The 12,799-nt window shown below is 32.3% G+C and overlaps 1 protein-coding gene across 4 annotated transcripts in view; it reads right to left on the bottom strand.

Annotated features, from left to right (window-relative positions):
* The window catches only part of HECTD2 (HECT domain E3 ubiquitin protein ligase 2), a 96,364-nt gene that overhangs the window by 23,665 nt on the left and 59,900 nt on the right, over positions 1 to 12,799 (bottom strand). For 2 of the 4 annotated variants that reach the window (XM_038009254.2, XM_038009253.2), the window contains exons 7-12: positions 10,526 to 10,571; positions 7,940 to 8,049; positions 6,359 to 6,507; positions 5,710 to 5,848; positions 3,233 to 3,329; positions 19 to 126 (exon numbers count right to left, since the gene is read on the bottom strand). In XM_038009254.2, coding sequence (XP_037865182.1) covers positions 19 to 126; positions 3,233 to 3,329; positions 5,710 to 5,848; positions 6,359 to 6,507; positions 7,940 to 8,049; positions 10,526 to 10,571 — 649 coding nt within the window. The remainder of the gene's footprint in view (positions 1 to 18; positions 127 to 3,232; positions 3,330 to 5,709; positions 5,849 to 6,358; positions 6,508 to 7,939; positions 8,050 to 10,525; positions 10,572 to 12,799) is intronic. The other 2 variants (XM_007963530.3, XM_007963529.3) reach the window with 1 other exon arrangement.

Raw genomic sequence — 12,799 nt, 5'->3', positions numbered from 1 at the left:
TTTTGGAATAAATTATACCTCATCAAGTGAATCGCTAACCAGATGTGTCCGTCTTACTTTCATATTTAGAAATAGCATATTCATATCGGGTCTCTGTCTTCGAGATACTTTATCCACCAGACTTTGCTGATTAAATAAGAAAGTAAACATTTTTGCTTTTACTTAGACTATAATTAAGTTTAAAACATTTAAAGACTTCAGTAAAAATAACAATTATTATCTATGCCATTTCTTATATAAACAATTTTATAAAAATCAATTATACACATTTTTATTTGTGAAAATGGCTTATTATTATTTCATATTGTAACAATGATAACCAAAGGGGATCCAAAGTGGAGGACCAAAAATAATTCACCTTCTATAATAAAAAATGTTACATCACAGTTTCCATATGTCTCATCTCTTAAATAGCAAAGTTTTCTGTTTAATAAATACAAATATAAAATGGAACATTCAAAACAAGGTATATATTTCTGATGATAAGCCTGGACTTAGGGTTTTTTAGATATTGAATTTTCTCTAAAGGTACAATTAGTCTACTTTACAAAAGTGACTTGTCAACATGTATCAAAGACCATAACAATATTCATACGCTTTATCCCAATAATCCTTCCACTGAGAATTCTAACTTGGAACATATTTTATACAGTTCCATGTTCATCACAGCACTATCTATAAAAACAAAACTTTAGAAATATCTTAAATACATATCCAACTAATGAAAAAACTGATGGTCATAAAAACTATGTAAATAGTACAAGGAAGGTACACCTGAAGAAAGTAGGAAATAAAATTGTGTTTACAATACTATTTCAACTCTGTTGTCTTTTAAAGATAATACAGAACAAATATCAAAAGAAAACTTACTAAAATGTTAATGGCTTTGCTTGGGCGATAGGGATATCAGTAACTCAAAATTTTTTGTCACCGTTTTTCAAAATATAAGCACGGAATAGGTGAAAAACAATATATTTAAAAATATCTATAAGAAATATATGTCATTTATCATATACAATTCACATGCTTATATATTTATCTAAATAGTCTTTATTAGACTGTATCTTTTTTGGTAACAACGAAAACTATTGTGCAGATTAAAGATAAACATTTCAGACATTTTAAATACATGCAGCAATTTGCTTTGATAGATAAAATTTTAGTATCACAAATCTACAATTTAAGGCTACTTATGATGTTGAATATTACTATAATACAACACTAATTTGGAGCCTTCTCCATTTCTCCCATATACAATGCTAAATGCTATTAACAGCCTTTTATTTCTCTGTGTCCCCACTTATCAAAGAAGTCTGCATTCCTAGGATAGTGTCCTGTGTTACAGACCGTTTTTTCCTACCTTTTCCTATCTTCTGTTCCCAGTCTAGCTCCTGGGCAGCTGTCACATTATTTATTTATTATAAATAATAAACACATTTATGCTAGGATGCTAACAGCAAACAAGGTTAGTAGCTTCTCCTCTCATCAGGAATTCATATTTACTAGAAAATGCTCCAAATGAAAAAATAACCCAACAATGATACAATTCTTGACAGTGTGACTGAGGAACTTATTTTAGGTTAGGAAACCACTTTTGTATATTTAGATTGTACATATAAGCTCAATCTTACACTTTGTAAGATTGTCCTTGTGTCAAAATAGTCACCAGTCATTAATTCCAAGTGATATGGCAATTTACATGTTAAAATGTTGGGAAACACCCATAGAAAACTGATAATGCCACTCAGCTCTCAATGTCAAGCGTCTACTCATTCTTTTGCATGCTCTGTAGAAAACTTAGCCTGTCACAGTCTACACCTGCCATTCTCCTTCTTTAAAGTAGAAGAAAAATTCCACAAAAAGGTATTTGATATCCTGTGAGTGACACAGAAAAAACTGTTTAGTCTTGCTAGTTTAATCCAAACTAGCTCATTATGTTATGTATAAAAGCACTGTAGATTTTTTTCTTACAAATATAAAAAAATTATAGACCAAGGTGGAAAAAATACTAAAAAGGCATATGACATTGTACAAGTACAACTAACAGAAAATGTCAGAATGAGTAGCTATATAGCTAATCATTGAGCCAATATCTACCCAAGATCAAGTAACAATTCTGGTACTGAATATACCTGTTTAAACTCATTCTTCAGGGGGGTAGTGTGGCTTTGGAATTCCCTTGATGGGCATAGGCAATAAAATTTCTTCTAATATTCCCATATTCAGTATAAGATGACTTTGGGATGTCACCAGTTACTCAAATCTTTTGTCCTTCTCTGTGATAGAAAGAAATACTCACCTTCTGGGAACTGAATTACTGAAGAATAAACATTCTTATTTTTTACAGCATTTTGAAGTATTACAATTTATGCTTTAGGATTTTTATATACTCTTGAACAAGATGGAAATCATTTCTTTTTACCCTATATTTCTTTTTCAATTAAGAAGACCACAGCCAAGCTTCCCTCTTTTAAAATTGTGAGCAATCATGTAACACAAGCAGATGTTTGAAATACATAAGCACTTAAACATATAGTTTACAGCTCTAGCAAGAAAACCTCACTGAATCTGATATTTATTAGATAAAGTACATTACTGTGCTGAGATGAAACACAAGGGATAGGGAGTGGTAAGGACAGACCGAGAGATAACTTCATACTGCTCTACAATTTGCCTAAACTCAGTCTGATTGCTATCCCCAGCCTCTTTGGGTCTCCATGTATTTTGGTTTCCTAAGAACCAATAAAACATCTTTCACCTTCTTTGAGCATATTTCTCAGTTCTCCAAGACATACCTTTTGTTACATTTTCTAATTTTTTGGTTGTTTCTGATTTTCAAAAAACCTAGAAAATGTTTCAGTAGTTTGAGTGGTTTGCCTAATGACACTCTGCCTCACCGCAGTTCTCAATGCTCTGCTGGTTATCTAAGGTTGGTTGTATGGTATCTGCAAAATGAGGTCCAACAAGCTCTCAGTAATTTGAATCTGTGAGAAGCATTTACTCTTCCTACTATATTTATAATACAATGAGAAGCTGATCAGAAGAGATGAGAGTTATCTTGTCTCCCAAATTGTAAATGGTTTTTAAGCACTTTTTGGGTGAGTATAACACGAATTTTGCTTTTAACATTCCTGATTATGCTAGAACAATTCACAAGACATTTAAATTATTTATTAAATTATTTACTATATTGATTATAGTCAGCATAAATATGTTTTTATAGCTGACTTACCCTTGCGATGTTTATCATCTGTTGCTCTGAGTCTCTTTGAATAATGATTTTTTTTGCAGCTATAGAAATAACGAATGGGTACTGACAGAAGGAAAACCTGCTCAACAAGTGAAAAAAAGAAAAAGCAAAATGGTGTATTTTTAGCAAAATTATACTAAGGGAATCTAAGGTACCCCTTGTAGCAACATAAAACATTACTTTTGGATTGTGTTTTACCATATACAAAATGATTGTATGTGTATCATTTCTTTTAATTCTCACAGCCATGTGAAGAATGTATCATTGCTAGATGTGCAATGCCTTTATTCTCTGCAGAAGCTACATCAAAGGTTCTCAAATGTGTGCTAACCACTTACATTGTCTATACAAATAATTTCATTGTATATCATCACCTGTGAACAACATGACCAACACTAGAACCAGGAGGGAAAAGTGCTGGTGAAGTAGTACAGAAAACCCAGGTGCTCAATATTAATATAAGAATCCATCATTATATGGAGAGTTCTGATGTGTGAGTTCCAGAAATGAAAACATCTAACAATAACTACAATATGTAAAAAGTAAAGTAATATATTTAAAATCAATAAAAAGAAATCAGAAATGTATGTTGCATTGAGTATTATATTTAGTGGTGTGGTAATAGGAAATGGTATGTATTTGTAATTACACATTATAATCAAAGGTTATGAAAATAACCCCTCCTGGGCTAGAACATTCTATGCTACGCACAAAAGCCACAAACTACACAGAGATAAATGCATTTAGAAAGAATGAGTATGGCAGCGATGACACTTCAGGAGTTATTCTGCCATTCAAAGTCACTACAATGAATCCATCAGTTATAGCTGGAATCCACCTGAACAAAGTCAGGCGGTACAACTGTGACCACTGAGAAAAAAAGGCATTATGAGGAAAATGGATGTAGCCTTAGTGTAAACTGAAAGTGAGATGGCTTTTACCATGGGACGAAATTGTTAATAAAAGTTAAGAGTTCTTCAGTACTGGTGTATAATTATTTTGAATTATTAATGCTAACAAAAAACTGGAAATAAAAAGAAAATGCAGTGAACTCAGTAAGATATATATTAGTTTTATTATGTACTTTAGGACAGGGGTTCTCAACCTTTCCCTTGTCATGCACTAGAGAAATGGTACTTTGTGAATGACACACTGAAATGAACAGATGAGGCTGCTCATGGCCAGAGGTCACTTCCCATAGGGCTCCTGTTCCCCTCTAGGTTCAGGCTGGCTACCCAAGGGTTGATGGGATCCTAGGATTAAAACCCTAATGTAACTCATTCTTGGTACACCAGTGTTGTGGCACAGTGGTTAGAGGAAGGTCTACATTAAAAGATGTTGTCACTGAAATATGCATAATAATTCTTGGTGTTGTTTTGTGGTTGTATCTACAACATGTTACAATTATATTAAAATGGAAGGAAAAAGTATCTTTGTAAAATAAACTTTGCCAATAAAATATCCATCTGGGACTAGGGTCCCAGAACTTAATTCTTATCTTATTCAGTTCTGAGTGTTCAGATGTGAACGGAGATGTGTCCAGAAGGCCATTCTATGTTTCAGGTCAATTCTGATAAAGAGGGTCCCTGGAAAGTTTAACCAATTTACAAACTAATCTGGGGTTTTGAGGTTACTTATATCCACACCATATCTCTTTACTCAGATTCCTCTACAATTAAATGCAATCTCCTGAACATCTCATGACCTAAGGATAAATTATGTTTGGAATAATCTTGCTAGTTTAATCCAAACTAGAAGTGTGGATATAAAGTGTAGTGTATTAAATAATTTGGTGACTGTTTTACAAATTTATTTATTTATTATAATAAATAAGCTGTGGTGAGGCCCTTTCTCTATAACATCTACTCTTTTTATATTGCACCTAACGGATAACCACTTTTTCTTACAGAAGAAAGGAGAAATGAATGTGTGTGTGTGTCTGTGTGTGATCAATATATTAGATCAGGCATCTGCAAACCATGGGCCCGAGACAAATATGGCCTACAACCTGTTTTTGTAAATAAAGTCATTTGGGACACAGACATATCTATTCATTTACATCCTGTCTAAGGCTACTTTTGTGCTAAAATAGCAAAATAGAATCTGTGTAACTTGTAGTGTTGAAAATATTCACCATCTAGTTCTTTACAGAAAAAGTTTTGTTGACCACTGTGCATAGAATAGTAAGAGATAAGAGACTGCATACTAAGATAGAAACTCTCCCTTCTTGAAAAGATGCTATTAACCAAACCAAAACCAAATTAACATGTGTATAAATTCAAAAGGTAGCAGAAAAAGAAAATACTTTAATAAATATAATGATATTTCAAGGCTATCTGAACTATATTTATACATTTATATATAAAGGTATGTGTAAACTTTATATAAACTTAAAATCTAGTCATTCTTTTGAATAGTATTTCATTTAGGTGGATAATCAAAGGAACTTTTGTTCATACCTGTGAGAATTTCCAAAGTTTTGCCAAGTATGATATTCTTCCATAAGATCAATGTGATCCAATGTAGAATTATAGAAATCAGTATAAGGAATAAGGGGAAGGTGAACTAAATTGTTTGCAGTATCTGAAAAGATAAATTCTAACATAAAGACTTTTCCCAACATGCACAAGATTCATTCTAATAATAAAAACATCATTTTAATGTCTACAAGATAGCCTTGACCTGGAAACTTCTATTTTAAATAAATGCAGATCCAAATGAAAAGGGTAATTTAAAAATTGTGGCTAAAATGCAGCCAATAGTTTCTTGCTTAAAAAAAAAAAAGTTGTGGTGAGGATTATGATAGTATTAAAGGGAATATGCAGATGGCCATTTACTCTTATTTCTGTGTGTTCTCTCCTAGGGGTCCTAGATCATATGCACTTAATTGCCATAATACAGAACACTGCCCACTAAAAGGCATAAAGCTTTTTTCATGTTTACAAATTACGAAATCTACTATCAAAGTAGAAAATAAATTACAACTCTTTCCTTCAAAGAAGTGGTTTAAAATTTAAGAATGCCTCTACAATCATTTGAAATCCTTAAGAAATATCCCTAATATGTAACAAAAGAAAAGTAAAAAATGCTAGAATAATAAAAACCTACTAAGTAAAGCCAACACTTTAGCAGCTGATGGAATCCACCAGGAACACTTTGTTATAGGTGGAAATTCTTCAGGCTTTGCAGGAAATAGGCGTAAAGAAATAAATTGCAGCAATCTCTCTACCAATTGTTTGAACCTCTTCTGGGACAATCTGGTAAAGATTACAAAATAATGGCAATCAAAATTTACATTTTCTATTTTCAAAATTATCTGTTAGATATTAAACTACATCCTAAGCCACAAAATTTTAGACTATTCCCCCAAATTCTATTTCTTAAATTGCCAAACATTTGAAAAGATACAAAATCTTACCTTGAATACTGTCTTAAATGAGAAATAAACACCAAAATTACTACAAAGATAGTAACAAACATTTTAAAGACTTTCAATATTCAGTCAGTCTTCATTATTCACAGATTCTATATTTCCAAATTTGCTTACTTGCTAAAATTTAATTATGTTTTCATGGTCATTTGGGGACATGTGAAAACTTGTGTTTTCATGGTCATTTGGGGACATCTGAAAAATGTTAAATCTCCTGACATGCAGATTCCCAGCTGAGGTCAAAGTGATGTCCTGCCTTGTTTTAGCTCAATACTATCTCTTTGCAAGTGTCCTTTATGCAATCCATTTAGCTTCATGTTTTTCACATTTTGTTGGTGATCTGCTATTTCAAAATGGCCAAGTGTAGTGCTAAAATGCTGTCTAGTGTTCCTAACAAGAAGGTTGTGATATGCCCCACAGAGAAAATATATGTATGTTAGAAAAGCTTCATTCAGGCATGAGTTATAGTACTGCTAGCCATGAATTCAATGATAATGAATCAATGACTTCTATTAAATGAAGTATGTCTTTAAAAAAACACACATAAAGCAAAGTTATATATTGATTGGCTGACAAAAATGTGATCAGAGGCTCACAGGAACCTGACCCTGTATTTCTCCTTGAAGCAATGGTTCTGTATTTATTAATTCCATGTTTGTGGTGACTTTATAGAATATAACTACTATGAGTAATGATAATTTACTGTATTTAAAATTTCTCTGCGAAATATTTTGCCTTTCTACTTTTATCGGTCATGGAGAAGTCGCTGTTCATGTGGGTATACTTCTGTGAAAAAAGTATGCTTTTACAAATTGATATTGATAGCTAACCTATATTTTACAATGACATTTTTAGGTAAGGAGAAAGTGTCATTTAAATAACGGTGAGATTTATGACTTTACAGATAGAAAATAAAAAGACATACATTAAAATAGTAGTGTCCGAGCAAATCCAGTCACCATCTTTGAGATATATAAAAAACCAATAATAGGAATGTGCTATATAAAAAGTGAAGGCAGTAGACAGAAATTCTCAACAGCTTATGCAAACAAATTGGTTACTTACATTAAAAACAGATTTTTAATTATCCTTTATGTAGTACTAAAGTAGATTTTTATAATTGGCTTTTGAAGCATTGTGAATATAAGCACCATTTCTAAAGACCTGAAAATATTTAAATATATTTTATTGTAAAATTACTAATACCAAACTTAAAACTGTGAGACTATAAAAGTTCTTAATATCATAGAATGATTTACTTTTTAAACCAGTGAACTAGGAAATGATGGTCAGCTTCCACTAAGGTAGCTATCTGTCGTAGCAAGTGAGCATAGATGACATACGTAGATGTATTATTAAACTGAGGATTCTGAAAAAGATATTAAAGATAATGGTGTTAAAATTCTGTTAACACACAAAGGAAAGACACTAAGCTTAATAAGTAAGTGGTAAATTCAGGAAACAGAATTTGAGATTATAAAGTAACAATAACCTATTTGTTATTTAATTAACAGAGACTTTCATTTATGCTGCGGCTATACGGTGAAAAGAGCATAGGCTTTGGAGTTAAGACAGATCTGAGCCTGAGGGCTAATTCTATCACTTACTAGCTATATGCCCTTAGGCATGTTCCTTACACTTTGATTCTCAATGTCCTCATCTGTAAAATGGGAATGATATTCTCTATCTTAAGGGTTGTTTTGAGTATTGAAAAGGAAAATGTATATAAAGCACCTTCACAAAAGTGCCTTCATAAATGGTACCAATCACTATCATCCAATTAAAAGCAAAAAACCTGGGTTTTCCTTGATTAAAAGCTAAAAAAATGAAGTTAAAGCTGGCTGTGAAACTTTTGCCATTGTAAAATGAGTTAGCCTCATATATCCCAAAGAACAAAGGGAGAACCACATACAGCTTCTGACAACTTTTAAATGATAAAGGGACACTGAAGGAATACTTGTAAACTAAGAAAAATCTTTAGTTGTTTCCAAAATCTAAAATTCCAGCACAATGTGCATTTCAGCACATCACGGAAAAAATAAATATTATTTGAAAAAACCTCCTGAAATTGTGAAAAATAAGAGAGTACCATGTGTTTTTCAAAACTGACTTACAGACAGAACAACTCAAAATCTGGGACTGACCTCAGTTGATAACTTCATCTGATAATGGCTCTTGAGAAGAACAAAATATGAGCAGAGCTTATGGCTGACCCATATACTCACCTAAAATCTGAGTTTCGTGTCTTCTTTCTAGCTTTTACTATCTCTACATAAGTTTACTCTTGAGTTTTGGCTCTTTCTCCTCTTACCTGTCTATTTTCCCTCCTTACATTTCTCTTCTTAACTACCTCTTGGTCATTTCCCCCATCTTTCCCACTTTTTCCTCTTTGCTCACTTTCTCTATCCCTACCCTAAAAGTTAGTAACAAACATTTTAAAGACTTTCAATATTCAGTCAGTCTTCATTATTCACTGATTCTATATTTCCAAATTTGCCTACTTGCTAAAATTTAATTGTTAATCTCCAAATCAATACTTGTGTTTTCATGGTCATTTGGGGACATCTGAAAAATGTTAAGTCTCCTGACGTGCACATTCCCAGCTGAGGTCAAAGTGATGTCCTGCCTTGTTTTAGCTCAATACTCTCTCTTTGCAAGTGTCCTTTATGCAATCCATTTAGCTTCGTTTTTCACATTTTGGTGCTTTTTGTTGGTGATTTGCTATTTCAAAATGGCCAAGTGTAGTGCTAAAATGCTGTCTAGTGTTCCTAACAAGAAGGTTGTGATGTGCCCTATAGAGAAAATATATGTATGTTAGAAAAGTTTCATTCAGGCATGAGTTATAGTACTGCTAGCCATGAGTTCAATGATAATGAATCAATGACTTCTATTAAATGAAGTATGTCTTTAAAAAAACACTCATAAAGCAAAGTTATATATTGATTGGCTGACAAAAATGTGATCAGAGGCTCACATGAACCTAACCCTGTATTTCTCCTTGAAGCAATGGTTCTGTATTTATTAATTCCATGTTTGTGGTGACTTTATCTTTCCTCACTTTCTCTATCCCTACCCTGTATATGTTCTTTCATTAGACATATTGATATTATAATATTGTACTAAACACTATACTTATTTAATATCGTTTTCCTTACTTTTAAATGAGATAATATACATGGACAACTTTTATAAATTGTAAAGAATAATGCAATGTATTCATAGTATGCTAGCTATGGTAATAATGTATTTCTTCCTCAAAAAATAATAAAAAGTAAAAATTGCTTTTCATTTGTCTGGATCTTAATTTCTTTTTGAATCTATTAATCTGTACCTATCAGGAGAAAAAAGTTCATTATCTTTGCTTTATAACAAATTAAAAGAAAACCTTTTATCTTTCCATAAGAATTCTAATTGAAATTATTGAAAAATACATAGCAAAGTGAAAAACCTACTAGATGGGAAAATAAAAGAAAATCCTGAAGCCTGTTAAAACTAGTTACAAAAAAGAGGTCTGAATGGAGGAGAAAGAAGTGCTTCCATTCTGTTTGTTCCTGAATACTCTGGCAGGAACTATATCAACATTTTAATCTCACATGTAATTTAGCTTTGGATTACTTATTTGTTATGGCTTTAATCTTATTTTTCTTACTTTCTAAAATCCTACTAATCTTTTAATCTTACTAACCTTACTTTTTAAAAAATCTTCTGGTTACAGGTAACTATAATTCTAAAAAGAATCAATAATGTTGCCCAAAATGATATTTAATATTTAATATCATTTCACATACACATGTAGAGATTGAGATCTGACTTAGACAACTTCAACTAAGTTCTAGCTCTCTTACCTGTAAAAGTATAAAATATGCTCTAAGATCATCTTTTGTTCGTGGACTGAAAAAGAAACAAGAATAATTTATTATGGATGAAAGTTTAATCTCATAGCATCTAATGAAAAAGACCAATAAATGTTTCCATGAAGACTGAGTTGAGAAAAGCCAAAATCTAGGATAAAATTAATATGCATTATTATTGAGACAGTCCATAATATGCTGAAAATACAGGTGCTTCTGTGCCTCTTCTAGGCTGGTTCCGAAGATAACTAAAGACTGAGCTAACTAGGCTATAACATTTTGTGAGGTAAATATGATTAATTCTGGAAGTAGTTAGGAGTGTAATAAAAAAATCATCAGGCCGGGCGCGGTGGCTCAAGCCTGTAATCCCAGCACTTTGGGAGGCCGAGACGGGCGGATCACGAGGTCAGGAGATCGAGACCATCCTGGCTAACACGGTGAAACCCCGTCTCTACTAAAAAAAAATACAAAAAACTAGCCGGGCGCGGTGGCGGGCGCTTGTAGTCCCAGCTACTCGGGAAGGCTGAGGCAGGAGAATGGCGTGAACCCGGGAGGCGGAGCTTGCAGTGAGCTGAGATCCGGCCACTGCACTCCAGCCTGGGCGACAGAGCGAGACTCCATCTCAAAAAAAAAAAAAAAAAAAAAAAAAAAAATCATCAATTTTAGAATTTAGAATACTTATGTTTTGTTTTAATAAAGGATAATCTTAAGAACATTTACGTATTAAAGAAATAAAATGAGCTTGTGTTTCTAGGTTCATTCCTCAAATGATGTAGAAATGTCTGTAAATCAAATCATACTTTAAATGCATTCAGTATGCTTCTAATGGAAAGAATCATGAAAAGTAATTTTTTCCATCTTAATATGAATTCTCATAGTATCAGATTTGACCAAGAGCTTTTGTTATTCTCAAGGCTAATGAGTATTTCTTGCCGGCTCAAGATCTATTTGGTACATTCTCACAGATATCTGGAAGTAACTTCTTGAATTGAAAATGGTTCACCTCTATGACATCCAGATGCAATTCATGATTCCTAACTGGGTCCTGGATTGAAAAACAAAACCCAGATATTAAAGCTTTTGTTATTCTCCATGCTGATGAGTGTTTCTTTCTTGCCTGCTCAAGATCTATTTGTATATATCATCTATTCCTCCAAATCCTTTCCTGCCCTACCTAGAGCTTCATAATCTTGGCAAGGTCATTTATGCGTGCATAAATTATCAGGCATGCACAATAAATTGTATGAGTAGGTCTGATTTCTTAGAATTTTTTTAAATGATATTTTTACTATAATATTCAGGAAGCAGCTAACTCCCAGTTTGGCCTTAACCCTTCAGTCCTCAGACACTTAACTGAGATGTAACAGGGGTTTCTTCTTTGTGAGGCTAGTAAGTGATTTTCTGAAACGTGAGATATAGGAAAATATAATACAAAAAGGTCAATTTTCTTATAATAAGCAAGAGTTTCTAACAGAAAAACAGGCAAATCTGCAATAAAAAATGGCAAAAGTATGTGGAAAACTTACAAAAGGATAAAAATAGCAAACAAATAAAATGTTAAGCTTATTATTATTAAGGAAAAGTACATAAAAATGAGATCCACTTTTCATTCATTAAATTAGGCCAAGTTTTGTTATAAGGAGATACCACTGAAGTCTCAGGCCCTCTGCTGTTAGAAGTGTACATTATCATAAATGCTTTGTAAAGAAATCTGACAAAATGTATTAAGTGTCTTAAAATGTTTATACTCTGATACAGTAATTATATTTCCAAAAAAATTTTTATATAAGTGCTCAGAAAAGAATATTTTTGTACAAAATGTTCACTGTGGAATTATTCACATAAACAACCATTCTTGGATAACGGTTAGGTAAATTACAGTACATTCCTAAGTTATTAGTCAGACATTAAAAGTGTGGTTTAAGAAGGAAAATGCAAACAAATTACTAGAGTAATAAACTAAGAAAAAGACCATTAAGTTAAAAGTCACATGAAACTATACAGTACGATTTTAATTGTTTTTAAGAGGTGACTTAAAAAACACTGTAAAATGTTAACATTTTTTACTTTCTTCTTTTTTTTTGAGACAGTGTCTCACTATGGATTCTGAAATTTATGAATTTACAAATAGAAAATAAAAAGACATACATTAAAATAGTAGTGTCTAAGCAAATCCAGTCACCATCTTTGATATATATATAAAAAACCAATAATAGGAATGTGCTATATAAAAAGTGAAGGCAGTAGACAGAAATTCTCAACAGCTCA

The sequence above is a fragment of the Chlorocebus sabaeus genome, chromosome 9 (genome assembly GCF_047675955.1).
Source record: "Chlorocebus sabaeus isolate Y175 chromosome 9, mChlSab1.0.hap1, whole genome shotgun sequence".
Lineage (NCBI taxonomy): Eukaryota > Metazoa > Chordata > Mammalia > Primates > Cercopithecidae > Chlorocebus > Chlorocebus sabaeus.
Note: the sequence above shows the minus strand (reverse complement) of the source record. Positions and strands in the feature narration are given on the sequence as shown.